A 27,507-nucleotide genomic window follows, 5' to 3' on the forward strand; every position below is an offset into this window, starting at 1 on the left:
GCATGTTTTACATTCAGATATGGCATTTTATAAAATTGTGCAGCTGTTTACATGCATATCAATGTCTACCAGACTGCATACAGCCATTTACAGGAGTGTAGCCTGGACAGTGGAGGGGCAGAGTTCTGATGTGTGTGTGTATTTTATAAAATACACAGGTACATGCACACATTTACACCAGTTTCAAAGCAGGCTGTGTGAATGCTGCAGCCACTGAAGGTACACATATAGAGAGGCACAAAAATTGCTCCCGGCCCACCGACTCCTCTTCTTGTCAGTGGCAAAGCAGGCAGGGCATCGGTGGGTGAGTCACATAGAGGGGCATAATTGAACGTCGCCGGCAAAATAGATCGCCGGCGATCTATTTTGGCAGCGGCGCAATAGCTGGCTGGAACCGTATTATCGAAAAAGATGGGCCGGCCATCTTTTTTTCGATAATACGGTTTAGCCCGGCCAAGTGCCAGAGTTCTCTGGGTTTGAGATGGCCGTTTTTGTTTTTCAGCGATAATGGGAAAAAAGGCCGGCCATCTCAAACCCGGCGAAATCCAAGGCATTTGGTCGTGGGAGGAGCCAGCATTTGTAATGCACTGGTCCCCCTCACATGCCAGGGCACCCTAGGGGGCACTTCTAAAAATGTTTAAAAAATACAAAAAAGCTCCCAGGTGCATAGCTCCCTTACCTTGGGTGCTGAGCCCCCAAATCCCCCCCAAACCCACTCCCCACACCTCTACTCCATTACCATAGCCCTTATGGGTGAAGGGGGGCACTTACATGTGGGTACAGTGGGTGTTGGGGGGGGTTTGGAGGGCTCAACACTTAGCACCACAAGTGTAACAGGTAGGGGGGGATGGACCTGGGTCTGCCTGCCTGAAGTGCACTGCACCCATTAAAAACTGCTCCAGGGACTTGCATACTGCTGTCAGGGACCTGGGTATGACATTTTAGGCTGGCATACAGGCTGGCAAAAAAGTGCTTTATATTTATTTTTTTCATGTGGGAGGGGGTTGGTGACCACTGGGGGACTACGGAGAGGTCATCCCCCATTCCCTCCCTGTTGTCATCTGGTCACTTGGGGTACCTTTTTGAGGCTTGGTCATGAAAATAAAAGGACCAAGTAAAGCTGGCGAAATACTGCTTAACGACGCTTTTTTTTCCCATTATCTGCGAAAGCCGGCCATCTGGTAGCCACGCCCATGCCCACCCATGTTCCGCCTTCACTTCGCTGGCGACACGCCCCTTTGAACTTTCACCGGCGAGGCGATGGGAAAGCGGTGATGCTGTCAAAAAAGCAGCCTTCGATTATACCGATTTCACCGCTTTTCCGAGATCGCCGGCCATCTCCCGATTTATGTCGGAAGATGGCCGGCGAACGCTTTCGAAAATGAGCTGGATAGTGCACAATTATAACTCGATACAGACCCGGAAGTGATGTAAATTTGTAAGCTAATGGGGCCCATTTTACAACCTCACAAGCAGTATTATTCCTTCGGCCTGGGAACATTGGGCTGCCAAGCTGCAGCCCAATACTCATAGGCCACATGTTAGAGCGGATGGCACCCTTAACTAATAACAGTGGCCAGAGCACCCCATCCTCCACCCCAAGCCAAAATCCTTTCTAGCACCCAACCAAATTAAGTACACGTCAACCAGACCCCTCCCAATGTAAAAGGCCCCTGTAGCAGCCAACCCTACCCTGAAGCTTCCCCTCCCCCACCTGCAGACCCTCGCTTACCTCTCAAGGGGCTATCTTACTAAAATCCCTGATGTCTAGTGGTTATAGTAGGAGTAATTCCCAGTTGCTTCTACACTTGCTGGGGTCATCATCCAAAATGGAACTGGCAACCCCTAGTAGTAGTCTCACAGTACTACCACTAGGGGTCATATTTTCATATCGATGCCCTTATACTGGTGTTTCTTTCTGGCTATAACACAGTTTGCGGTGTGCACCTGGTGCACACTGCAAGTCATGTTATATTATTTACATAGTAATGAGCTACTTTATATTCATTTACATGTTTTGCATCTCATTACAATGTAATATGGGGTGACCTAAATAACACTATGTTACTACACTGCAATCAGCGTTAAAGACCTTTAACAACTGGGAGAGTGGTAAGATGGTGACCTGAAGTTCGTATGCCCAACGGCCCAGCTGCCCTCTGAAGTTTCGTCATCTTTACGTAAATTTCCTCTCTGCAATTGCAGTTACATTAACTAAGAGGAAGGGGACAACCGGCGGTCAGCCGCCGATGGCCAGCGTTTTATCCCCCTGAGCAGCAAGTGCGGGACTGCTGCATGACGAACTGCCCACAGATGAAAGTGTTGGCGAGTCCTTTGATTAGCGCCGGCGAAGGAGCATCGACACTGTTGGACCTGGAAAAAATAACTCCATCGCTCCCAAATTATTCAACCACCATGCCCAAAGGAGTGGAGGAGTGAGTTAGAGGTATATGCTGAAATGGAGGACGTTTACAGCAGAACCCGAAGCGGCGGAACCACTCCTAAACACCTATGAGAAATCAACTTGGAGTTTTTGGCTCCCGTGGAGGTTACATTGAATACCATCTGGAAGGCGCTTCGGGACCTAACGGTGGCAGTAAATAATTTTGTTTCAGATATAATTTTATTAGAGAGTTACATGGACAATTCAACTGAACCCTTTGAGAGTAAAAAATTGATATAACAAATGATTCTACATGAGCAAGAAGTGGTTATGATTTTGAAAATGATAATAGACCAGAAATTTTGAATAATAAAATGAATATTATTATAGATGATTAATATCGAGATTATTGTTTTTCCCAGAGTTCGGGGTATGACTCCTAAAGTTTTCCTCAGAAATATTTCCTCAAATTATTACTTTAAAAGGAGTGAAGCCTGTGAAAACTGGGATTACTTTAATCAGTGGGATTTGAATTAGAGACTTAAGTATATGTATTGTTAAATAACTTCTGGTTTTTAAAAGAGAAAGAATGCAATTAGATGTATTATTTCTAACTAATATTGGATAATAAGTATGTTTTCAATGAAATGATTTGACTATACACCGTGTTGGCCTTGAAGAAGCCAACCAGATGATCAATGTGGAATAATGAATTAGACGAGTAATATCTGGGGATAATCAGGTTAATACCATGGGGTTTTTTTTCTGTTTACTGTTTAATTGATCTCCTTATCTTGTTTCACTCTCCCTATTTAGTGGTCTAAGGAAGAGAATAGAATTACCTGACTGAAATAATTCCTACATATTACTTTCTCTGTATTTCCAGCAAGTTGTTTTATCGCTTGTAAAAATTTAAATGGTTATAAATAAAAAAATTTTTTAAAAGACCTTTAACAAGCATTAAGGGGCAAATAATGTGGGTTAGTGCCCTAACACAGCTTGATAACTACTCCCCTGTGCTGCCTACATTGCCTTCATAAAATTGGCTTAAAATAGGTGCCTTCTTGGATTTCTTATATAGATTTGAACAGTGGGAAAAAAACTAGATGTTAAGGAAACACTTATTTACTGAGAGGGCAGTGGATATTTGTTATAGTTTATAATTAAGGGTAGCTATAACCAGAACATTTTCATTTCATTGCATTTATAGTACTGGCTTTGCCCAATTGAATATTTCGTTTTCTCTCAATATTTTTAGGAAAGACAGAACTATAAGATCATACTTACAATGGAACAAAGTAAGAAGTTGATTTACCCAACAGGTGGCGATCCCTATAAAGGCTGAAGTGGAAAAATATGTAGTGGCATAGGGAAGAAGATGAAGTTAGGAGAGAAGAGTTGATGCTCACTCACAGTCGTTCTCTCTCGTTCTCCCTCAATATCTTATTCTCTTATCCAGATCTCTTACCAATGCACAGACTTTGAAAGCTCTGGAACTACTTGGTTTTATGATCAGCGAGCAAGACCTGAGTAAAATAATGAAGCAGATGGATATTATTGATGGGTAAGAGACATAACAATGCATGCCAACGTAACCCCTTTTGGGGGTTTAAGAAATAATTATGGTCAAGGGTGGCTAGATCATTGTCTTTTGTTTGTCTTTCTTTTTTTTGTCTCGTAACTGATGTAAATGATTTTGAATGAATTCCTTCACTAAAATGGTATACAAATATTAATAAATACTTCCATTATAGCTTAGAACACTTTATTTTTCTGTCAACAAGCAGGATTGAGTCAGATACACAAGGTGTGTGTGTGTGTGTGTGTGGGGGGGGGGGGGGGGGTGATATCATCATATGGTACCAGGGCAGAGCAGCTGTCCCAGATCTCAGAACTAAATGTATAGTTCTGAGCATATGTGGCCCTTCTGTATGCATTCTCTTCAGTCTGTCAATTTTGTTTGATGAATAGCCACAGAAATAAAGCTCTCCCATTCCTGAGGAGATTCTCCTCTTATTTGTTGCCAGATGTGGTCTTTCATCATTAAAAAAACAAACAAGCCAAAAGTCAAAGTCTTTATCAGTTTGATTCCTTTCTCCCCTTCTTGAGATGTTGCAGATGACCAACTGTCAGTGTGGTAGAAAGCTCAAGAACTTCATGTAACATCCCAGGGACATAGGAAACTCCTGCACCATGGTGCCCTCTGTTGGGTAGATATCACCTGAAGTGCACATAAGTTGGGGAAGACCCTGAATATGTATACCATATAAGAAAGGAGGGATAGAGGAGATGATACAGACACTGAAATACTTGAAAGGTATTAATACACAAATAAATCTTTTCCAGAGATGGGGAAGTGGTAGAACTAGAAGACATGAATTATGTTGCAGAGTGGTAGGAGTGACATCACTGAGAGGGTGGTTGATGCCTGGAATGCCCTCCCGGAATTCAAAAACACGTGGGATATACATAGAAGACCCCAAAATATAAAGAGGATGATATCCTAACAAAATGTTTTATGACTCATGGATATTGATGTGTTATGATGGACATGAGTGGTGCTTAAACAGCAATGCCAGCTGTGAGGAACCAAGGCCAGTTCGAGCAGACATTAACATTCAGTGTGTTCTATATATGTCAAGACAAATCAGGATGTGCTGAAGTGGGCTTCAACCTCCAGTAGTTGGGATGTAGGAACAGTGTCAGGCAGACTACTATAGTCTATGTCCTAAAAATGGCAAAGAAAGATCAGGATTAAATATACATATTTTATACCACATTCATTGTTGCTTTAATCATGGACAGATAATGAATGTGACTGCTGGCAGACTGGGTGGACTGTTCAACTGTTTATCTGGCACCATCTACTATGGCCCTTATTTTAGAAGCGCTATTCATGTTTTGTATGTGTGAAAATCGGCATTTAGACATCTGTATTGCATGAACATCCAAATCCCGATTTTACAAAGCTGGGATATGGACATCTAAAACTACAGTACATCCTTATGGCAAGGGGGCATGACCTGGATGTGTTTTTTTTGGGGGGGGGGACTAGGGAGGGGTCAAACTATGGCCATGTAACTCTGTTTTCAGACCATATTGAGACCTGGTACTTGGCGTGTCCAGGTTACAGAAAGGTGCTCTGAGTAGCTCTCCACTGGAGGGATTAAGGGAAGTCATTCTCTTAATCCCTCAGTGGTTGCTGTCCACCCAGAATATGAAACTAGCAAGGGATACTGGGATCTGTGACAGCTTCAGGAACTATGGCCATCCATATTTTAAAATGGCCACCTAGACATCCATGTAGAATAGCTTAATGGTTAGAGTAGTAGGCTAAAAACCAGGGGACCCTAGTGCAAATCCAACTACAGTTTATGATTTTTTTTTTTAATTGTGAGCCATCCAGGGAGAGAAAAATACTTAGTGTACCTGAATTTACATTGCTTCCATATAGTTCCAAAGGCAATTGAAACATTGTACATTCATGTACGGTATGTATTTTTCTGTCCCTGAAGGGCTCATAACTTAAAACAAAAAAAATCACAAAGAGCTGCAGTAGGAGTTGAATCAGGGTCCCCTGCCTCTCAGCCTACTAATCTAACCATTAGGCTATTCCACATTGACTTCTGTGGATATTCCTGTGCTGTCATCTTGACAACCAATAGGGTAAAACAAACAGTGGATCCAACAAAAAGTCCTCTCACAATGAGTGGACTTTTTGTTGGATCCACTGTTTGTTTTACCCTATTGGTTTTTCTGTGGAGAGCTCACCTTCTGTGGGTGTTTGCTTCGTTGGACTTGGAGGTACACCATGGCCTTTGAGCCATGGGACGACGTCCTCAGCTTCAGTGGCGAGAGGTTACAAAGATTAATGCAAGATTTTACACCCCTTGAGGCGGAAGAATGCCCTGCTGCATCTCTTATAGATTTATGGACAGATATGATTAAGAATAATAAATCTATAATACAAAATGAGCTACATTATGCTACCTTACTACAATATTGTAGGAATAATAAGATTCCTAGGGGTCTTAGAATTATGAAGGAACCTCGGTTGTTCACTGATGATGAGGCCTTCCTCAATCAGTGGTGTTCTATTCTGAACAAGTGTTCTCTTGATGTGCGGCCGAAACACGTCACGTGTCGGGTCAGTTGTGCCATTGTGAATAAAGACCTTGTTCAGGAAGACACTCATTGTGAGAGGACTTTTTGTTGGATCCACTGTTTGTTTTACCCTGTCATCATGACATCCATGTCCCATGTTCCCCCATCCCATTCATATTTTGTATGTTTCAGTTTGTAAAATGGATGATAATGCTGGATATATCCAGCATATAGATGTCCATTTCTCATGTATTTTAGAACAGGATCTGCCAATATACAGCCTGTTCTAAAATACATGAGAAATGGACATCCATTATTGATGTACTAACTTGGATGTCCGTGGGCGTCCAAAAATGTCAATGTCATGCTACTCTGTTATGGCTCTACCCTTCTTTTGGGTTACTTAAATAATGGGTGATTCCATTCTATTATGGCAATTTCTTGAGGTAGGGGGGAGGGGCTAGAATAGAAACAAAAAGGGTTAAATGTATTACGCTACCTATTTAAGAAACAAACCCAAGGAAGAATTAAAACAAATGTACTCCTTTTTTGCCAATAAGTTAGAGTGGTACTGTATTTAGGCTACTGTTAAGACTTTTAAACAAACAATATTAACCTATTTCTATACATTTATAGATATACTCAAATCCCTTGTACAATATATAATCCATTCTTTTACCTTTACTACTGCATATCACATGTTACTCAGTTACTGGAATTTCAACTTTTGACAGTTTTTAAGTGTCAGTGTCAAATAATATATAGTGCAAGTGGTGAGATCACACTTCATCTGGTGACGGAAAGTTCATTCAGGCAGTAGGTCACATTGAGCTGGCTGTGAGATGTTCTTCTTACATTATAACCCTCTCACTGGGTACCAACTAACCTGACAATAAAATAGAGAGGTTTCTTTCCTTTTAATCACCACCAGTCTTCAGGTTTTATGGGGGTAGTACCTGGCTTTTAGACTGCACCATGTGAATGGAAAGCAGTGTGGCAACAGAATTACTAAGTCTGTAATATAAGAAAGGAGGCAGTTGACAATCTAGCTAACAAAAGGAAAAAAAAACAGTACAGAATCCCTATCTAAATAAGAGGGAAAGGTTCTTGGACACTTACTACATACTCCCACATTCAGGGTCTTCCCAAGTACAGGAACTTTAGCAGAACTGACAGACTCAATGTATCTGGACCTGAGTACTGGCTGTGCTTTTCAGGCTGCACTCATTCCTTTGTGTTCAACTTCAGCAGGCAGTCTCTCTTTCTGTCTCCACTTCCATGTTCCAGGCACTCAATCTTGGCTATCTCTCTGCCTCTCTCTTGGCTGAATTCTCTCCCATTCTAAGCATCCTGGCTGGATTCTTTTTACCCTGGTCCCCTGTAGCTCTCACCAGGGTGTAGCTAATTTTGGGTGGGCCGGAGCCCAAGGTGGGTAGGCATGGAATTGCCTTCCCCCCTCCAGTTTGTTCTCCACCCCTCCCTGCCCACAAACCCCAAATATTAAATACTTGAGCTGGCGGGGATCCCCAAACCCTGCCAGCTGAAGATTTCTTCCTCCTCCTCGAGCAGCCAGCACTCTTCCAAACGGCAGCCGGCAGCACTTGCCTCAAACTGATGCTGCCGCTGGCAGGCCGTGCATATTCAGTGCTTTTGTATGTGCGAAAACTCATGATGTGCAGAAGGGCCGGTATCAGTATCAGCTCAAGTCAAGTGCTGGATGATATTTGGAAGAACACTGGCTGCCCAAGGAGAGAAAATGTTCAGCTGGCAAGTTTGGGGGATCCCCACCAGACACAGCAAGAGTGTTACAATTTTGGGTGGGTTTGAGTCCCAGGCCCACCTGTGGCTATGTTCAGCTGGCAAGTTTTGGGGGTCCCCACCAGACACAGCAAGAGTGTCACAATTTTGGGTGGGCCTGAGTCCAAAGTGGGTGGGCCCTGGCCCACCCAGTCCCACCTGTGGCTATGCCACTGGCTCTCACAACCAGCAGGTGCACTCTCACCTCTTCTCCTCTCACCTCATCTGAGGATCCCTTCACAGTGTTGCAGCATCATGCAGTTTCCTGCAGTGTCTCTTCTCCAACAGCTCTGCGTCATTCTGTGCTCTGCTGTTCCTCTCTACTTGCTCTGGTCAGTAACCACCTTCTTCTGCATCTGCTGGGCTCTGTACCTCCCCTCTGCCTCTCTGGGGGATTCCTGGATTCAGCACAGCCTCTCCACAGTTCTCTTCTCTGCACCTCCTGACTGACTTCCATGCCTACTCTTTGAAGCCTCTTCTAAGGCTCTCTGGTCTAACTCATACTCCTCCATTGGCTTCTTGCCTTCAGCACAAGGATCCTGGTGGTTTTATTTTTTTCTCAGCAGCAGGAGTGCTCCACAGGTTTTGGTTTGTTGTTGTTTTCTTCTTCCTGTACTGCACTCTACTGTTTTTAGAACTGTTGTTTGCTCCTGGCCTGCCTGCTGTAAAAGTCTCCTAGGAGAGGGATAAGTCACGCAAAGATTTTTTTTTTTACGTTCCAGGCTACATTCAACACTGATCAGCTCCACAATCATTATGACATATAGAAAAAACTCCTGTCTAACCAGAAATCACTAATCAAAAATCAGCTGACTAGTAAATCTTCTGCAGTTGTTGCCTTTCGTTCCGTACACAGTGGCTTTAAGAGTAAGGTTGCCAATTTGATCCAGATTCGCAGGGCAGGGTTGATCCAGTCCTGGGTTTACCCCAGTGCATGCTGGGACTTGTAGTCTTGCTTTTCTTATGGAATGCAATGGAGAAATCAGAACTATAATCTGGATCCAGTTGACAACATTATTTAAGAGTCCAAAATTGCAAAGCAGCAACCCCAGGGATCTTCTAAAGCAGCTCCACTGGGTACCTGTATCCTCACATGCCAAAACTTAAAAAAATAAAAAAAAGAACAATTTCCTTTCTTCTTGTATTTCTCTGCCACTGCTGTTGCTGTTGCTTTTCCCCTTCCCTCAGTGCCATGCAGTAGTCTTCATGCCACTGTAATTGAGTCCTTTGTCTCTCTTCTGTTAACTTGGGTGGTTAGGTGGTTCATGCCATCCTTCTTTCTTTGTGGCTGTATGACCTGGGTCCTTTGGATTTTTACATTTTATTTTATTTTATTTATTTATTGCCTTTCTGGGTGCTTTGCGGTTTTTGTTTTATCTCTTTCAGTCTCTTTTTATGCCTTGCGGGTTGGTTGCCACCCTTCTTGTTGTGCTGCCAGGTTGATGAAGTCATCCTCCTTTTCCTGTTTTGCAACTTTCTTGCTACTACAGTTTGGAGTCTAAATTAGGCTGCTATTTCTGTTTTAACTGCTTTTGTACTGGCCAGGTTATTCTTCCAACATTGCTGCTTCTTTCCCCCACAATATCATTGGTTTCTTTTTATTCTTTCAAAGTGCATTGTGAAGAGATACCTGGGGGTCTCTCCATGATTGAAGTCCTCAGTGCCTTCAGAAATTTCTGTTCAGATGGTAGAGCATTCCGGACTATCTTGCTGTTGTGTTGGCTCTCTGCAGCTGTTTTAGGAGCTTGCAACTGATCTAGGTGTTACGCTGACTCTCTCTGTGTGATCTATCACAGGCACATTTGTGCTGAAGATCCAAGCAATCCAAATCAAAGAAAACCTGAAACTGGTCAAACTACCAGCCTAACACCGTTGACAAGTTCTTTTCAAATTTCCATTGCCATTACTTGTTGACTTTGCCCCACTCTGAGATCATTGGTTTTCACAGTCCTCTAAAAGTGTTTTAGAACAGAAATACATTTTTTCTCAATGACTGATGTCCACTCCGCAGTGCTTTTAGGTGTTCCTACATAGAGCTAGCCTCTCAGCCTATTTTCCAGCTGTGTTGGCTCTCTTTGGATGTTTTAGGGCCTTATCAGCCTGTCCTGCTGCTACTTTGGTCTTTCCTGTGGTGTTTCGAGCTCCTGCAGCCAGTACTGACTCCCCTTTCACCCACTGCCACTGCTTTTGGGGTCCTTTTCAGTGAGCAGTCTGTGCTCTGTCCCTTAGTGTTTGACTAATTCCAAACAGTCCATGAAGTCTTTCCCCACCTGTAGGTGTGTTTCCTTAGATCTCACCTTCCCTGGTCTAAGGCCTGGTTAGACCTGAACCATCTTTTCTGAACCAATACGGATTCTGCAGCCTGAGGCCTGGTTATAACATGAAACATTTTTTCTGCAAGAAAATCAACATGGATTCTGCATTACCTGTGAATATGTATGAGATCTATTTGCATGTAATGGAGGCAGTGCATGCAAATAGATCTCATGCATATTCATTGGGGAAATCCTGAAAACCCAAATAGATTGCAGCCCTTGAGGACTGAGGTTGAACAATCCTGCTCTAGAGCACCAAATCTTGCTGCTGTGTTGATCTTCCTCTGCTGCTCTATGCTTTCCCAGACATTGCTGCCTCTCAGTGGCGTAGCGCGGGGGGGGGGGGCAGTCTGCCCCGAGTGTCAGCTCAGGGGGGGTGCTCCCTGCCAGCTCCCCCCCCCCCCGGGTGCAGCACGATGACACCCCCCCCCCCTCGGCGCATCAACACCCCCAGACCCAGTGCCTACCCTCAGCTCCGTCCAACCAGCTCCCGCACCCTACCTTTAAAGAAATCTCGGAAGCCGTGGTAAGGCGAGGCGCAGCGCCTCGCGCCTGCATGTAAAAGAAGTGTGGATCGTCTCATCGGGCCTTCCCTCACTCTGTCTGTCCCGCCCTCCGCTGACACAGCTTCCTATTTCCGCAAGGGCGGGACAGACAGAGTGAGGGAAGGCACAATAAGACGATCCACACTTCTTTTACATGAAGGCGCTGCGCCTCGCCTCGGCTTCTGAGATTTCTTTAAAGGTAGGGTGCGGGAGCTGGTTGGACGGAGTTGAGGAGGGTAGGCACTGGGTCGGGGGGGGGGGGTGCAATGGGGGGGGTGCAATGGCAAACTGCCCCGGGTGGCAGCCCCACTTGCTATGCCACTGCTGCCACTCCTTCTACTCACTCCATTTGCTTTTGGAGAGTTCATCAGAGCACATCCTATGCTCACTACCTAAACACCATAGAGCAGGGGGGTGGGCAACTTTGGTCCTGAAGGGCACAACCCAATTGAATTTTCAGGATTTCCACAATGAATATGGATGAGATCTAATTGCATACAGTGGAGGCAGTGCACGAAAACAGATCTCATGCATATTCATTGTAGATTACAAATCCTATCATATAAAACTTCCTATATCCTAGCTTCATTCATACTTCCATTCGCTCCTTTAATACTAATCATACCAGGTGAATGACGTCCTTTGACAACTGGTTGCCATTTTTTCTCTCCCAGTGAGGGATCCTCCGGGGCCTGTCCGAATATAATTCAGTAATATAAGCGAATACTGTGAAGTCACAACCCCTGAAGACGCATTGTGGCGAAACACGATTGTGTAGGGTGTGGCAGGAGTTTCAACTCTCACCTCCAGTGGGAGGAAAATGTGGAGACTCGAGGAGAGAGACTAGAAGATATATGAAGAACATAACCATAATTGACAAATTGAATTGACTTTTATTATAAATCGGGAGCGGTGAGGCACAACTTAATAACACAGTGTGGGAATATAAGAAGACACTCTGATGACATTTTTGGACATTGTTATGTGGTGAAAACTAACAACAAAGATAGAATATCTTAAGTGTTCAGTTAAGTAAAGATTGAACTTGTATTACTGGCAAGCAAAGAGGAACATACACTTAATTGAATATAGTTAGGATGATGTTGTATAAGTATAATAGAGATCAGTTTTAAGCAACACTGTCATGTACTTGAAGTGCATTCACCTGGTATGATTAGTATTATAGGAGCAAATGGAAGTATGAATGAAGCTAGGATATAGGAAGTTTTATATGATAGGATTTGTGATCTACATATTAAGATTCAATAAAGTAGACTGATATAATAAAACCTTAAAAGTTGTTACTTTGGTATGATGATATAGTTGTAATCAGATTGAAATTAAGTAACTCAATTGGGGTATATAATGCATATTCATTGGGGAGATCCTGAAAATCGGACCGAGGTTGCCCACCTCTGCCATAGAGTCTCATTTTAATCCTTTTGTGAACTCTTTCTCATGACAGGTTCCAGTGCTCAGACACAAGTTCTCAGTGCCAGAATTCTAACTTGCAGACACTCAGCTTAGTTGACATCACTCCACCTCCACTGCCTGGACTTGCATGGCCAGTTTTGCTGCTGTGTTGGCACTCTACAGATGTGTTAGAGCTTTGCTGCCAACCTAAGTACTGTGCAGGCCATCTTTTGGGTGTTTTAGGGTTGTCCAGCCTCTGTTGCTCCTGTGGGTTGGCCCTCTTTGGGTGTTAGCACTCTTCTGGTGTTTTAGGGCCTTGCAGTCAATCTAGGTGCTGTATTGGCACCTTCTGGTGTTTCTCCCTGCCTCTTCCAGCCAATGTTAGCACTGCTTTAACTCCCTCACGCTGCCTCGGGATTGTCTAGACAGTGTTGTTGCTGCTTTGTCCTGCGTCTGTGTCCTGAAGTCTTTCTGCAAATGTTGTTGCTATTTTTCAAGGTCTTGGTGTTCTCCTGCCAATCCTGGTGCTGTTTTGTTTTATCTTCCACTCCCTTAGAATGCTCTTCACCCTTCTGATGATGTTTTTTTGACCTTTTGGAATTTTTACCTTTTTTATTTAGTGGTTTAGTAACCTTTAAGGTACATAGAAACAGAGAATATTATGGCAAATAAGAACTACAAATTCAGTTTAGTAGACTTCTTTTCCTTCCTGTTGGAAGACCACAGATCCTATTTTAAATCCAGTTCTAGCTCCACTTTACCACAATTAAGGATCTTCTGTGCTTAAATTTTTTTTTGTATCTTTAAAAAGTGTATGTGAGCTGGATTCACCCCTTCTGCTCCCTCTCCCTCCCACTTATTACCAAGTTGTAGTAAATGTCTGCTGCTTTGGGGTGTTTATGATGCTCTTAATGGCTTGTAGTGCTGTTTGTGTTAGACATGTTTGCCAGAAGTTTGAAGCAAATCTGATTAAAGCCCCACTAGGGGCGGACTGACAGTGATCTGGGCCCTTGAGCAATGAGGATCATTGGACCCCCCCCCCCCGGTCCTGCTGGCCCCCCACCCGTCCTGCTACCTCCTGCCCTTTCCCCAGTCCTGCTGCCTCCCTCTCCCCCTGCCTCCAGTGTCACTGACCTTTTCCTTTAGGCCGGCTGCTGATGCTGGAATTTCCCTCTCCCATGGCCCACTTTGTGGAAGTTAAGTCAGAAGGGGATGGGCCATGGAATAGGGAAGTTCTGGCATCAGCCAATGTTGCTGCCTGTGCCTATCCCTGCACAGAGGAAAGGGGGGGGGGGGTTTGGAGACTGGAGCACAGGAGGGGAAGAGAGAGAGGGAGTGTCCTGGTTCTGATCACGGCGGGGAGGGAAGTAATGGGTCCCCTCCATTGCCCTGGGCCCTCAAGCACTGCCCGGTTGCCTGTATGGTCAGTCCACCCCTGAGCCCCACTGTTGCATTGTAAAGCAGCTTTACCCATAGTATTCACCCCCAGAGCCTGTTTGCTCAGTCTTCCTAAACTGAATCATTCATGCCTCATTAGTCTAAGCAACCTGTAATAAAATTACCGTCTACAGATGAAGAGGTTATCAGTAACCCACACTACAAACTCCTGCCCTGAACTTGTATAACATGAACAGACTGAAGCAATCTACTTAGCCAGCCCAAGTAGCATCAACTGACTTTAAAATATCGACATATAACTTTAACTAATCTCTAGATATTCAGCCGGTGGTGTTGGGCGTTTCTTTTTTAGCATTATTCCCAAGTATTAAGTGCCGGGCCATGTCTGGGCCTCAGCATTGAATATTCAGGTTTATGCAGCTGGCTATCTCTTATTCAGTTAAGGCAATACTCAGCAGTTAACCACATAAGCAACACTGTGTAAAGACAGGATTGTGTTTTATGTGGTCTGATGTGGCGCTTAACATGTGGTTAAGTGCTGACTCCACCCTGGACTACACGCAAAATAGTCAACTTTCAGTTTAGTGGTTAGCGCTGATATTTGGCGGCACTAACTGGTTAAATACTGCTGAATATCAGTCGACAGCCCCACACAATCAATTTAACCGTCCAGGAGCCATTTCTGGCTGGTTAAATCGCTTTGAATATTGACCCTTATATTTTCTTCCCTTGCTTGCCCTAGCTATATGGATGTCTAAGAAGAATTGTTAATTATAATGTAATGGGGTCAATATTCATAGTGATTTAACCATCCAGAAATGGCTTCTAGCTGGTTAAATCACTTGTTCGGTGCTAGCCACTCATTTTCAGCATCACTTAACCGGTTAGTGCTGCTGAAAATGTCCGGTTAGCACCTAACACAAAACTGGCGTGTGAGGAGGTAAGAGGTGCAAAGGCAGGCTTTCTTAAGAACACTCCCTAACTGATGGTGGAACTGAGCCACCTTAAGGCAGGTGGAGCTAACCTGCTTAGTCAGAGAGGTTAGGTTCAGGCAGGCTGGAGGTTAAAAGCTCTAGGGTGGAACAGAACATAGAGGCCCTGAGGAAAGAAGAGAAGTCCTCCACTCTATACCTTCACCACAGAAGTGTAAGCTGCAGAAGCGCCACTAAGATAGGTCAAGTTCATCTTGGAATCCTGTAAGAAAGTGTACTTTGGCCTTTAGGGCTAAGCTAGGCCCAACTGAAGGACAGAACTTTAGCTCTAACTTTAGAGACAAGCTGTTTGTGCTGTCTTTTTTTTTTAATTTATAAAGATAACTTTATTGTATAAATGGGATACATCCAGAAAAGGGAAAGGGACAGGGGACTTGATATACTGCCTTTCTGTGGTATTTTGCAACTACATTCAAAGCGGTTTACGTATATACAGGTACTTATTTTATACCTGGGGCAATGGACACAAGGAGCTGCAGTGGGAATCGAAGGAAAAAGAAAACAACAAACTCACTATAAAAGGAAGTTAGCCATTCCACACTTGCGCAACACAAACAAACTTGTGATACCTTCAATTTTTAAGGAACAGAAGGGAAATAATCATTGAATACAAATAGTAACTGACCCTCCCTCCTTCCCAAAGAACATCCCAAACCTCTTACCCCACTCCTCCCACCCCTCCACACCACACCACCAAACACATCAGAAAATAACCAAAATTAAACATCCCAAGAAACTAGTGAACAGAATCAAGCAAAGGTGACTATACTTTCTCCCATTTATGCAGGGTCTGACGCTGGTCCGCTAAAAGTTTCTCCATCTCACAAATATACCATAACATATAATGCCATTTAGTGAGTAATGGACAACTGGGTTGCTTCCAGGCCCGGGCAATCGTAATGCGAGCCACATTGAAGTACTGTTTCGCAAACAGATGACCATCTCACCAGCCCCTGGAAGAGATTTGTTAAAAAGAAAAATAATAGGGTCCCAAGGAACTGGATGCCATAGCCAGAGTTACAGGTGAGCATGTACGAATTTCCAAAAGGCCACCACCTTCCAACAGGACCACCAAATATGGCCCATGGTACTAAGCTCATCACAATGGTGCTAACAAAGTGAGGAGACTGTGGCATACTATGAAGTTGCAACGGTGTCAAGCATAAGAGCCAACGTTTCAAAATTATTGGGGGTGCTAAGCCCAGTGGAAATAACCCTTCCCTGGACACATTCAATGAATATTCTCTATATTGGGGGTGCTCAAGCACCCACAGCACCCACAGAGTTGGCTCCTACGGTGTCAAGTACCACCAGTAAAGCATTCTTATTCAATTATCTTGAATATTTACTGCAAAAGCAACTTCCATAGTTGCCCATTCCATATATTCATAGCAGACACCTAACTCAGCCTCCCACCTCTGACAATGAAGCAGTGCAGAAGGCAAAGCATTCTAGAGGTGGGACTGATGATAAAGACAAGATGTGAAGAATTTTGTTCCAAGAATGTCCTCACACACTCCTTCAAGAAAAGTCTCATGACCAGGAAGCTTTGCCTTCAGCTTACTTGAAGAGAAAAAGTGAAGGAGCTGATGATAACCAAGGAAGTCACTTGAAGGCAATTGATATGATCTAGACAATTTAGCAAAGGTAAAGAATCTGTCATCATCCACAACCTGTCCTTAGCATTCCAAACCAAGTTGCCTCTATCTAGTAAAAACTGAGGGGGTACAATCAGATGGAAATAGAGGATTATGAGCATTGGATGAAAACTTTGAGAAATGAAAACCTTTGGTTCTGTCCATTTTGTTCCAACAAGAGAAGGTATGCGAGATGACCAGACAAAGCCCCTACAATAAACACCTGTGTCTAAGGGGGAGCCACATCAAGTGACCCAACTTCAAAAGCCTTCCAACCATCAATTGTTCTATCTGAACCCATAGCTTATGCCTAGGGGCCTGAAACCACTCAATAACAGATTTAACTTGGGCAGCCATATAATACAAAGCTAAGTGGGAAACACCTACCCCCCTCCTCTTTTTCCTATCTGAGTACAACAGGGCTCTTGGAATGCTTATTCTGCCACATAAATTTTAAAATGTGTGTTTGAAGGGAAACAAGAACCCGCTCAGGAAAGGGCATAGGCAATGCTTGAAATAGGTAAAGCAATTAGGGCAGCACATTCATTTTTACCGTCGCTATTCAACCAAACCAGGACAGGGTTAGAGTTTCCCCAATGCTCTGATCTACTTTAAGCTCTCATATTAATGGAAGATAGTTATCATCAGCCAGCTCTTCAATCTTTTTAGTTAAACAGACCCCCAGATACCTGAAACTATAAGGTATCCACTATACACAATTTAACTTATCTTTTTAGAAGTGGTGCATAATGAAGTTGCTCGTTCTGGTGTAGCGCTGTGTAGTCCTTTACATCCAGCTCCGAGCCGACGGTGGCCAGTGTTTCGCTGCTTCTTCAGGGTCTCGGGCCGAAACTGTAACACCAAAGGAGAAACACAGCAATATAATCCAGCCTGTACATCTCTTTGGCTAGAATTCCTGGCTACCGTCGGCTCGGAGCGGGATGTAAAGGACTACACAGCGCGACACCAGAACGAGCAACTTCCATTATGCACCACTTCTAAAAAGATAAGTTAAATTGTGTATAGTGGATACCTTATAGGAGTGATATATACTTGCATGATAAATACACGTATGCAAATCCCTTCTTACTTTTTGACCACAGATATTGTAAGAAGATTGTATTTGTGGCATTGGAAGGTTTTTTTGGCCTATGATGAAGAGAAGACCTTTTTAGTTCTGTTTAAGCTCCATAAGATCATATCAGGTCTTGGAACTCTTTGAGGCCTTTTTTCCTTCTATCTGAGCCATTTGAGAATAAGTGGATTTTTGAATATTTGGTTGACGGTTTTGTAATTCCACTCCACAAGTATAGTGTTTTATTTTTTTTTTAATTACATTTGTACCCTGCGCTTTCCCACTCATGGCAGGCTCAATGCAGCTTACATGGGGCAATGGAGGGTTAAGTGACCTGCCCAGAGTCACAAGGAGCTGCCTGTGCCTGAAGTGGGAATTGAACTCAGTTCCTCAGGACCAAAGTCCACCACCCTAATCACTAGGCCACTCCTCCACTAGCGCCATAAACCTGGAAATTCAATGCCAGAGCCTAGACATGACCCAGCATTGAATTTCCAGACTTAATGTGGCAGAAAAATACTGAGTGCCGCTGGCTGAATATTGACCCCAAGTGTTTTATGGTATATCCTTTTTATTGATGACAAAGAAACCAGAACTCAAATCAATAACCAATTGTGCAAATAACACAGTTTCTCATGAGTGTACTATCATATAGGTAAGAAAAACATAGATGGTCATCTAACTTTTAACATTTTCTCCCCTCCCTATCAACTCCCCCTTCACCCTCCACCCTAACCCTTTCCCTTTTCCCTTTCCTCCCTCCTCCCCCCACCCTCCTCATTGTCTCATCACAGGGATATCTTTAGAAGTTCAACAGTCTGCTCCTGGCAGCCAGGGTCAATCCTATACAATAAAACGCACCTCCAACATTCTGAAGCTGACTGCATGGCTGAGGCATTCCTGCTCTCTCTATCCATCTCCTGAATTGACATCACGTACTTCCGGGTTCCTCACAAGCAGAAGTGACCAACCACACGAGGTTTCTCGGCTTCAGAATGTTGGAGGTGCATTCTATTAAATAGGATTGGTCAGTTCCTTGAAGCACAGCCAGAGCTCAGCGTCCTGCACAGTAATGATCAGGCACCAGAGAGAGGGGGGGGGGGGGGCTGACACCAGAGAGAGGGAGGGAGGGGGGCCTGACACGAGAGAGGGGGGTATCTCTGTCACACACACACACTCTCTCTCTCTCTCACACACTCTCTCTCTCACACAGTCAATATCTTTCTCTCTCTCACTCTCACACACTATGTCTCACACTGTATCACATTCACTCTCTATGTGTCACACAGTCACTCATACACTCTCTTGGTCTCATACACTCAGTCTCACAGAGAGTCTGTGTCTCACACACACTCTCTCTCTCTCTCACACTGTGTCTCACATATGCACTTGCACACACTCTCATTCTCACACACACACTCTCTCACAGACACACTCGCACCCAGACTCACTCTCTCTCACACACACACTCGCACACTCTCTCACACACAGTCACCCTCACATACACTCTCTCAAACATACACACTCCGAGGAAAACCTTGCTAGCGCCCGTTTCATTTGTGTCAGAAACGGGCCTTTTTTACTAGTGTATTCAGAAGCGGACTCCAAGAATTCTGAAAGTGTAGCCCAGTCTTGGATTTAAAGTCCATCACTCCCATCCTTTCAATCCGCAAAAGCGCAATCATACGGGCCCGCCACTGGGAGTATGAAGGATAGTTATGGGATAACCACTCAGACAATATCACTTGTTTAGCAACTATAACAGATTTATGTACAAAAGCTGTAAGTCCAACTGGTATAGGATGAACAAATATCGGGTGACCCAACAACAATCCTGAATCATATTTCCACCTCGTCTTCCAAATAAGCGAAACAGATTGTGTTAGTTCTTTCCAAAACCGAGCTATATCCTTGCACGCCCATAGCATATGTCCCAGAGTGGCTCCTGGGTCTCTGCACTTAGGGCACTCCCCCCACGGCGAGAGCCCCATATGAAAGGCTCTCCTGGGGGAAATGTAAAGGTGAAGCGCCACTTTATACTGTGTCTCCCAGTGCGAGGCCATAGCTGTATGCTTGCGTAATGTAAGGACATGGGTTTTAAACTGTAATAATGTAAGATCTATAGATATGTCCTGCTTCCACATGTCCAGCAGTTTGGCATAGTCTAGTTCCTCCACGGTATCCCTGATGTGCCTGTGGTGAAATTTCAATGGCACCTTCTGCTGTGCCTCCAAAGAAAATGCCGAGGCCAATTCCTCCTGAACATCCTCAGCCAGCTCTTCCAAAGACAAGGACTGCACGTAGTGTTTCAGCTGAAGATAGTGAAACTCATCCGATGGGGGTAAAGCAAATTCAGTCTGCAACTCTGAGAAGGGCTTAATCCGCCGCTCGAGCGTAATTGCATGTAGAAGATACACCAGTCCTTTTCGCTTCCACCGCTGAAATGCTGGATAAAGAGTCCCAGGTACAAAAGCGGGGTTCCCGCATATTGAAAGATAGGGGGTGACTTTAGCTGCAAAGTTATGTAATTTGCAAATCCACTTCCACAGAGCTTTCGCTGACCCCATTATTCCTGTTTTCTGCAAGATGTGCGGTAGCGGGGTCCCCAGTGTGTGTAAGTAACTACTGAAGTGGGTTTCTGGGTATAGATGCAACTCAATTGATGTATTTGTGTAATCCTGAGTGCCCTGAAACCAGTCATTATGTGACGCATACCACTGGCGACAGTCAAGAACTTTATGCTTAGGAGGCCCAGGCCCCCATACTCCACCGGGACACATAGGGTTGAAATAGGCAAACAGGGCTTTTCCCCCTCCACAAGAAGGTTTGCTCCACTTTAGCTAATTTCTGCTCGTCCCCAAAGTGTTTTATAATATAGATGTAGCAGGATACTAAAATGTACCTACCTTGGATATACTGGAGGACCATTGTAGGTCCTGGTTCCAGAGTAGTGTCCGGTAATAATTGTTCCTTAGATTTGGAGGGAAGTATAAAATGTAGTGTTGGGGGGGGGGGGGGGCTCATCGTCCTTCTCCATAGGAGTCCAAAGGGGGATGAAGGATACCTCCTGGCTTAACCAAACCCCAAGTGTGAAACAGGAATCATCACAGGAGATCCACATTTCCATTTTATCAAAATACCACAAATAATAAAATATCTAAGTTTACAATTAAAAATAATAACTACTGGAGTAAGAATAAGGAAGGCTACACACAAGGAGACCTAGGTTGCAATCAAATTTAGAAGGCAAGAAGGAGGGAAAGGGTTGATTTAATTCTAAGGTACAGTAGGAAAGAAGTAAGACAGGACAAATGTGTGATTGCTGTAAAGATCCCAGACAAAAGAGATGCTGTAGAGTTCCAGTCCCAGAAGGGAGGGAGGTGGAACTGAAAAGAGTTAGAGTATGATCCAAGGTGGAAGAAGGGGATAGGACCGGAGCCTGGGTGGATCCTGCTGTCTTTGCTCAGAGTGGTCTGCTATGGCATGAACTACTACTAATCACAAAGAGCTGCAGTGGGAATTGAACCCAGTTCCCCAGGATCAAAGTCTACTGCACTAACCACTAGGCTTCTCCTCCACTTCGGTGGGAAGTAGAACTGTGTCTGAAAGATAGAGATCATTCCAGGTGGTTGTTATTTAAAGGCACTGAGAAGGAGAGATGACAGAGTCCAAAAATGGTCTCAACTGCTCGACTGCACTGAGAAGGATCATCTGAAAAGTGCCAGCACCTGTCCAAGAAGCCATACATAGAGAAGGAAAAGAGGAGGTTTTTGTACCCTGTACAACAAGGAAAACTACAAGTGGAAACATGTGGAGAAGACAGACTGAGAACACCCAAACAGTGAGCAATCTGGACCCCTTCTGCCACTATCTAACTCTTGTTTCTTATTGGCTGATTGTTTTTATCGTTTTGCAGTTATATGTATTTATTTTCCATGCGGGGAATGCCCAATAAATGGAGGCTTTTATATAAACTGTTTCTGGAATCCCTTGTTTTCCTGCTTGCTTGGGACTGCTGTTCAGGTCTACGTAGGGGTGGAGATGAGAGAGAGAGTAGTCTTTGAGCTGATTAGGAACCCTCTATCTCTGTATTCCAGTTGGGGAACGGAAGAGAGAAGTGTGTGCTTAGTAACCACAGACACCCTATAAATTAATTGCTTGTATGACATCAAGAATCACCCTCAGCACCACCTAGAGGACCTGCTACACAGAAACAGAAAATAGTATGGCGGATAAGAACTAAAAAGTCCTTTGTAATATATCCTCTTTTCCTTCCTGTTGGAAAACCACAGACCCCATTTTCTCTCTAGTTCTATCTATGATTCACCACAATTAAGATCTTCTATGCTTAAAAAAAAATTGGTAGCTGTAAAAAGTGTGTGGGGGCAGGATCCATCCCCTTCTGCTCCCTCCCACCCATAACCAAGTTGTGGTAAACCTCTGGCCGGCTCTCTCTCACCGATGCCCATATAAAAAGGGTTTTGTATGGTCTATCTGTTCCCCACTAGATTCCCCTTACTGCCAAGAATATTGAAGTTATTGTGAGTTGGGACAATGCATTGAGAGGAAACCTGCATTCTCCTGGAAGGTCAGTAAACATGTGTCCTCCCAAATTATCTGAAAGGCAATCGATCCACAAGCTCCAAGATGGAAAAGATAAAAGCAGATCGGTAATAGGTATATATGGACTTTTATTCATGCAAATAACAAACTTCTTGCATCGCCCGACACTGGCCGTGTTTCACCACAAAGGGCTGCCTCAGGGGCTATCTTGTAAATTCAACTGGCAAGCAAATGTGTAGGATGTCAGCAGAATGTTGAAAAAAACAGCATAGATATTGTTGCAGGAACAACGTCCTTGTATCAAGTAAAATCGCATACACCAGCAATAGTGAGAGGAGTTGGTGTATGCATGCCCGGGCACCAACACTGAATATTGGGGGCTAATTTAGCTGGTGACGGTTAGCATTTTAAAAAACACTGACCATCGCCAGCTGAATATTGAGGGGTGTATATATATATATATATATATATATATATATATATATATATTAGTGCTGCATATACATATTTAAATACCGGTGCTGGCATTAAAATGATTATGGTCATATCCACTGCTGAACACTGACCACAGCAGATAACTGTAAGTCTCACAATAAAGGGTACTGATCTATTAGATCTAACTTTTTGATTCTTACATTCTTTCTTTGCTCTGCAGAAAGTTGACCTTCAAAGAGTTTCAGGCACTTGTTACAAAGAGGCAAATGGACCCCTGTGATCACTATGAAGAAATTGTACAAGGATTCCATATCATTGATTGTGGTAAAAATATACAAGCATTGCATGAATGGAGCAGGCAACTTTCTGTAACTCGCCAGTTTCCTTGTGATAAAGACACAAGCTTCAAACTTTCTCTGAACAGAACCAAAATGCTGTTGAGTCACCATCTGATTTTCATTAAACTTAGTTCTGAATAGAGATTGGTTCCTTTTGACAGTGAGTAACATGCCCTAGACACAAACCTTCAACCTTACACCCTCTTCAATTAATCCCTTGAGATTTTAATAATTGAACTCTGATCTTGATCATCCCAACATCACCCTAACCAGAATAATCCTGTCAAATACATAATTGGCTATTACACTTTTATGTATTAAACTTTATTTTGTATATAGATATAAAAAGGGCATGATTTTACAACAGGACACCTATGAGAGAAGTCTAAAAAGGTGTCTATTTTAAACTTATTTTAGTGCAGGGTAATTTTATAAAGATTTTTCCATGTGTAAAGATGGGATGGGGAAGAGGAATCAGGGCACTGCCATGGGATAGTTCTTTCCTATTAAAAGGTTAATAAGAGGGGAATTGGAGTATAACTGCAGGTTAGACATTAAAAAAAAACATCTAAGAGGTTCACAAGGGAGGAGATCTGGTTGTATGTTTCAATTTTGTTTTTACAGATGTTAGAGGGAGGATAATTGGCCACATTTAGATCTTAATTTGGCTGGTCAAGTTATGAGGTTAGCATTAAAACCAGCACCAGCTTTCTGACTTTCTCCCTCCAACTTATACCCATTCCTCAGATCCAACCAGAATTTGGCTGGCTAAATTTAAGAGACAATTTTAGAAGAGGTTAGCTGCCATTTATGCTTGTGAAAAGCTGATTTACATGTGTAAAACAGCATACAGGTACAAGTATTGATTTTAGAAAAGGTGCTACTTCTACTTGGAAACAGCAACATGCAGAAATTTTAAAGGGTCGTCTTCTGAGTATGCTCTGGACAGTACTTTAAAATGTACTTGTATTTTATAAATTACAATGGCAATTCACTGATATCCAGGAAAATGTCCACCTGCTTCAAATTATGTGTAACTGTTGTGGTTTGGCCCTGGGATTTTGGAGAAAGTTTGTAGGGAGAACTATGCTTACCTCTCAAGTGTTCAGAAAACAACTCAAAATATCAAAAGAATGTCTTTTGAAACTTGGCTCCTTAACTGTCTCTCTTTGGACTTGGAGTTTTACAAAACCTGGAAGGCAAAAAGGAGGTCAAATCCCGTACATCAGCAAAGAGAGAGTGAGGTCCAAAAACAGTAGAGAGTCCAAGATGTCAAATTCACTTCAATGTATGATGAAGGGTACTTAAAACAGTCATAATATCAGGTGAGTATCAGATGTCATAAGACTTGAAACAGTTGTGTTTCAGCATAAAGGCCTGCATCATTAGAAAAGGTTCAAAGAGTGACCAAAATGATAAAGGGAATGGAACTCCTCTCGTATGAGGAAAGGCTAAAGAGATAAGGGCTCTTCAGCTTGGAAAAGAGGCAGATAAGGGGAGATAGGATGGAGGTCTACAAAATCCTGAATGGTATAGAACGAGTAATCGATTTTTTACTCATTCGAACAGTACAAAGACTAGGGAACACTCGAGGAAGTTACATGGAAATACCTTTAAAACAAATAGGAGGAAATATTTTTTTCACTCAACAAATAGTTGAGCTTTGGAACTCTTTGCCAGAGGATGTAATAACAGCAGTTAGCGTATCTGGGTTTAAAAAAGGTTTGAACAAGTTCCTGGAGGAAAAGTCCATAGTCTGTTATTGAGATAGACATGGGGAAGCAACTGCTTGCCCCGGGATTGGTGGCATGGAATATTGCTGCTAATTTGGTTTCTGCCAGGTACTTGTGACCTGACTTAGCCACTGTTCGGAAAACAGAATACTGGGCTAGATGGATCATTGGTCTGACCCAGTATGGCTACTCTTATGTTCTTATGTTCTAAGAGTCCATTGTAACCAGTAGGTGAAGTCCAAACGTCACCAAATTGGTAAAAATCGTATGGTTTTTACACCTACTGGTTATAATGGACTCCTGATACAGGCCTTTATGCCAAAACACAGCTGTATTGAGTCTTGTGACACCTGATACTGACTAGGTTTTACTAAACCCACCACTTATACATATGTAACGTATATGTATAAGGCCTGATTTTATAATAGGGTGCCTATGTGAGAAGTAAAAAAAGAGGCCTAAGGCTGATCAGGCATCTATGTGCTTTTTAAAAATTGCTTCCCAGAACCTAGTCTAAGCAGCACGCAAATGCTGACACACTCTTTTAGCACCTGCTCTGATTCAACCTTGTTCACTCTATTTTTAGTTAGCTGCTAAATCCCTTTGAATATTAACCAGTACATAACTAACAAGAGGCAACAGCTTCTGCTTTATTGATTAGTTGCTGTCAAGTTGAAGTCCATATAGACTGACTTTCTCCAGAACATCCTTTCTTCTATTTGTGTGCGGATGCTTTTTAATGGAGTATATTTTTGAGATTTAGATGTATATATCACCTGTTTATAATATCAGGATTTAGACGTGTATGCAATGTACATATCTGAATGCTGGGTTATGCACGTCTAAAATACACCAAGGATTTCTAAAATAAGCACCATGAGGTCGATATTCAAAAGGGTTTAACCGGGCAGGAGAGGCTCTTGAGGTAGCCAGTCGCCGATATTCAGAGGCACTTAAGTGGGTAGTGCCGGTGAGTATCACTAACTTTACATCACCAGCACTCTGGAATACAGAATGACACGGGGACAAAGTTTGTCCCAGTCCTGACCCCGCCCCCGTGGGTTCTGTCTCCATCCCCACCCCAACCCCTTAGGTTCTGTCTCCGTTCCCGCCCCGTCCCCTTAGGCCCTGCCTCCGTCCCCGCCCTGTCCCCGTTCCGTCCTAATCTGCAGAAACCTCTAACAATTATGATTTTATATTTAAATCTTGTTATTAAAGTATAAAAAGGAAAAATATGCTGTGCAACTATTGTGTATAAATTATAAATAGAAAACAATAATAACAGCGAGCAGGTATAATAACCCTCCTCACCACCACCCTGTACCCTTCCAACGCCAACAATAGCTGATTTCTACTACCCCAAGAAATCCTAATCCACCCTGCTAAAATGTCCAGGAGTACAAAATACAACCTGTTCTGTATGCCCTAGAGCGGAGAAATATGCCCTATGAAGCACTGTTATGATTTTTTAAATCTGTGGATGAATAAGAAGTCATCAACAATCTCAGGATTCAGTCTAGCTCTCCTGTCTTCCCTGTGGTCTCTGTCCCTATCCCTGCCCCGTCCCCGTGGGATCTGTCCCCGCCCCATCCTCACAAGCTCTGTCCCCATCCCCATCCCCACAGTTACTGCGGGGTCCCCATTCCCGTGTCATTCTCTATTCTGGAACTCATTACCGCAACACCTTAGGCTTGAAACGTCTTATACATCCTTTTGTGCTCTATTAAAGACCCACTTATTCCAGTAGGCTTTTTATATATAGGCCTGGGTTGATTCTGCAGCAGGAGGTCAGGGATGGGTTTAGTTGCGTGAATTGTGATTATGTTTGGATTTTATTATGAGTTTTTACTTTCTTTGATTTTTGGCTATGTTCTTTTTTTACGATTGAGATAGTCTTTGAATGGTAAGTTAGTTAATTCTTTCCTATCTACAAATGGTGTTCCTTTCTGTTTTTCTTGTTTTTAATTTTTTAATGTAAACCGCTTTAATTTGCTTGCAGCAAAGTGGTATAGCAAGTTTAATAAATGACAAATGCAGTGGCGTACCAAGGGGGGGGCGGTGGGTGCGGTCTGCCCCGGATGCACGCCGCTGGGGGGGTGCCGCGTGCCTGTCCGCTACATTCGTTCTGTGCTCCCTCTTCCCCAGAACAGGTTACTTCCTGTTCTGGGGCAGAGGGAGCATGGAAACGAACGAAGCGGACAGGCGCGCGGCACCCCCCCCCCCAGACTTTTCAACTGGCAATCCTACAGTGCCTATTGAAAACTCTGCAACTACTCCTGTCCTCACTAATTCTCCTATTTTGCATGCTACAAGTGTTCCCAATAATATCAGTAGCTCGGTCCATATTGTCCCCAATCGTACCATTACTTTTGAGGATAATATTACCTTGCCTGGATTACGACCCACCCCTCCTCCTTATCATCTGGTTCCTACTAGTGACGTTCCTCCTTCCACGAATACTTCCTTAGCCTCTCCAGGTACCAGAGTCCCAGCTACTCGTCCTCCCAGATAGCTCAGCATCCCAAAGGAGCTACCAATATATGTCCCGTGGAAGAGAATCTCCACCATTGTCGCCTTTCAATTTAGGTGAACAGATAATCCCTGTACCCCCAGAATACCTTCTGGATCCTCGTGAATTATTATTTCCCCATTGGGACCCCGCTCCAGAAGACAATCCCAATTGGGATCCCCTCACTCGATATCAGACACTGTGTGAACCTTTACTTGAGAATTGGACACTTGGCCCCAGTCGAACTGTTACTCACACTCTGGTATTGTT

At 43.5% G+C, this 27,507-nt stretch overlaps 1 protein-coding gene across 1 annotated transcript in view; it reads left to right on the forward strand.

The window, feature by feature from the left end:
* Nucleotides 1-27,507, forward strand: part of LOC115471296 (caltractin-like) — a 55,236-nt gene that overhangs the window by 22,275 nt on the left and 5,454 nt on the right. Inside the window, exons 3-4 of the mRNA XM_030204998.1 lie at nucleotides 3,842-3,947; nucleotides 22,878-22,981. Coding sequence (XP_030060858.1) covers nucleotides 3,842-3,947; nucleotides 22,878-22,981 — 210 coding nt within the window. The remainder of the gene's footprint in view (nucleotides 1-3,841; nucleotides 3,948-22,877; nucleotides 22,982-27,507) is intronic.

This window comes from Microcaecilia unicolor, chromosome 5 (assembly GCF_901765095.1).
Source record: "Microcaecilia unicolor chromosome 5, aMicUni1.1, whole genome shotgun sequence".
NCBI lineage: Eukaryota > Metazoa > Chordata > Amphibia > Gymnophiona > Siphonopidae > Microcaecilia > Microcaecilia unicolor.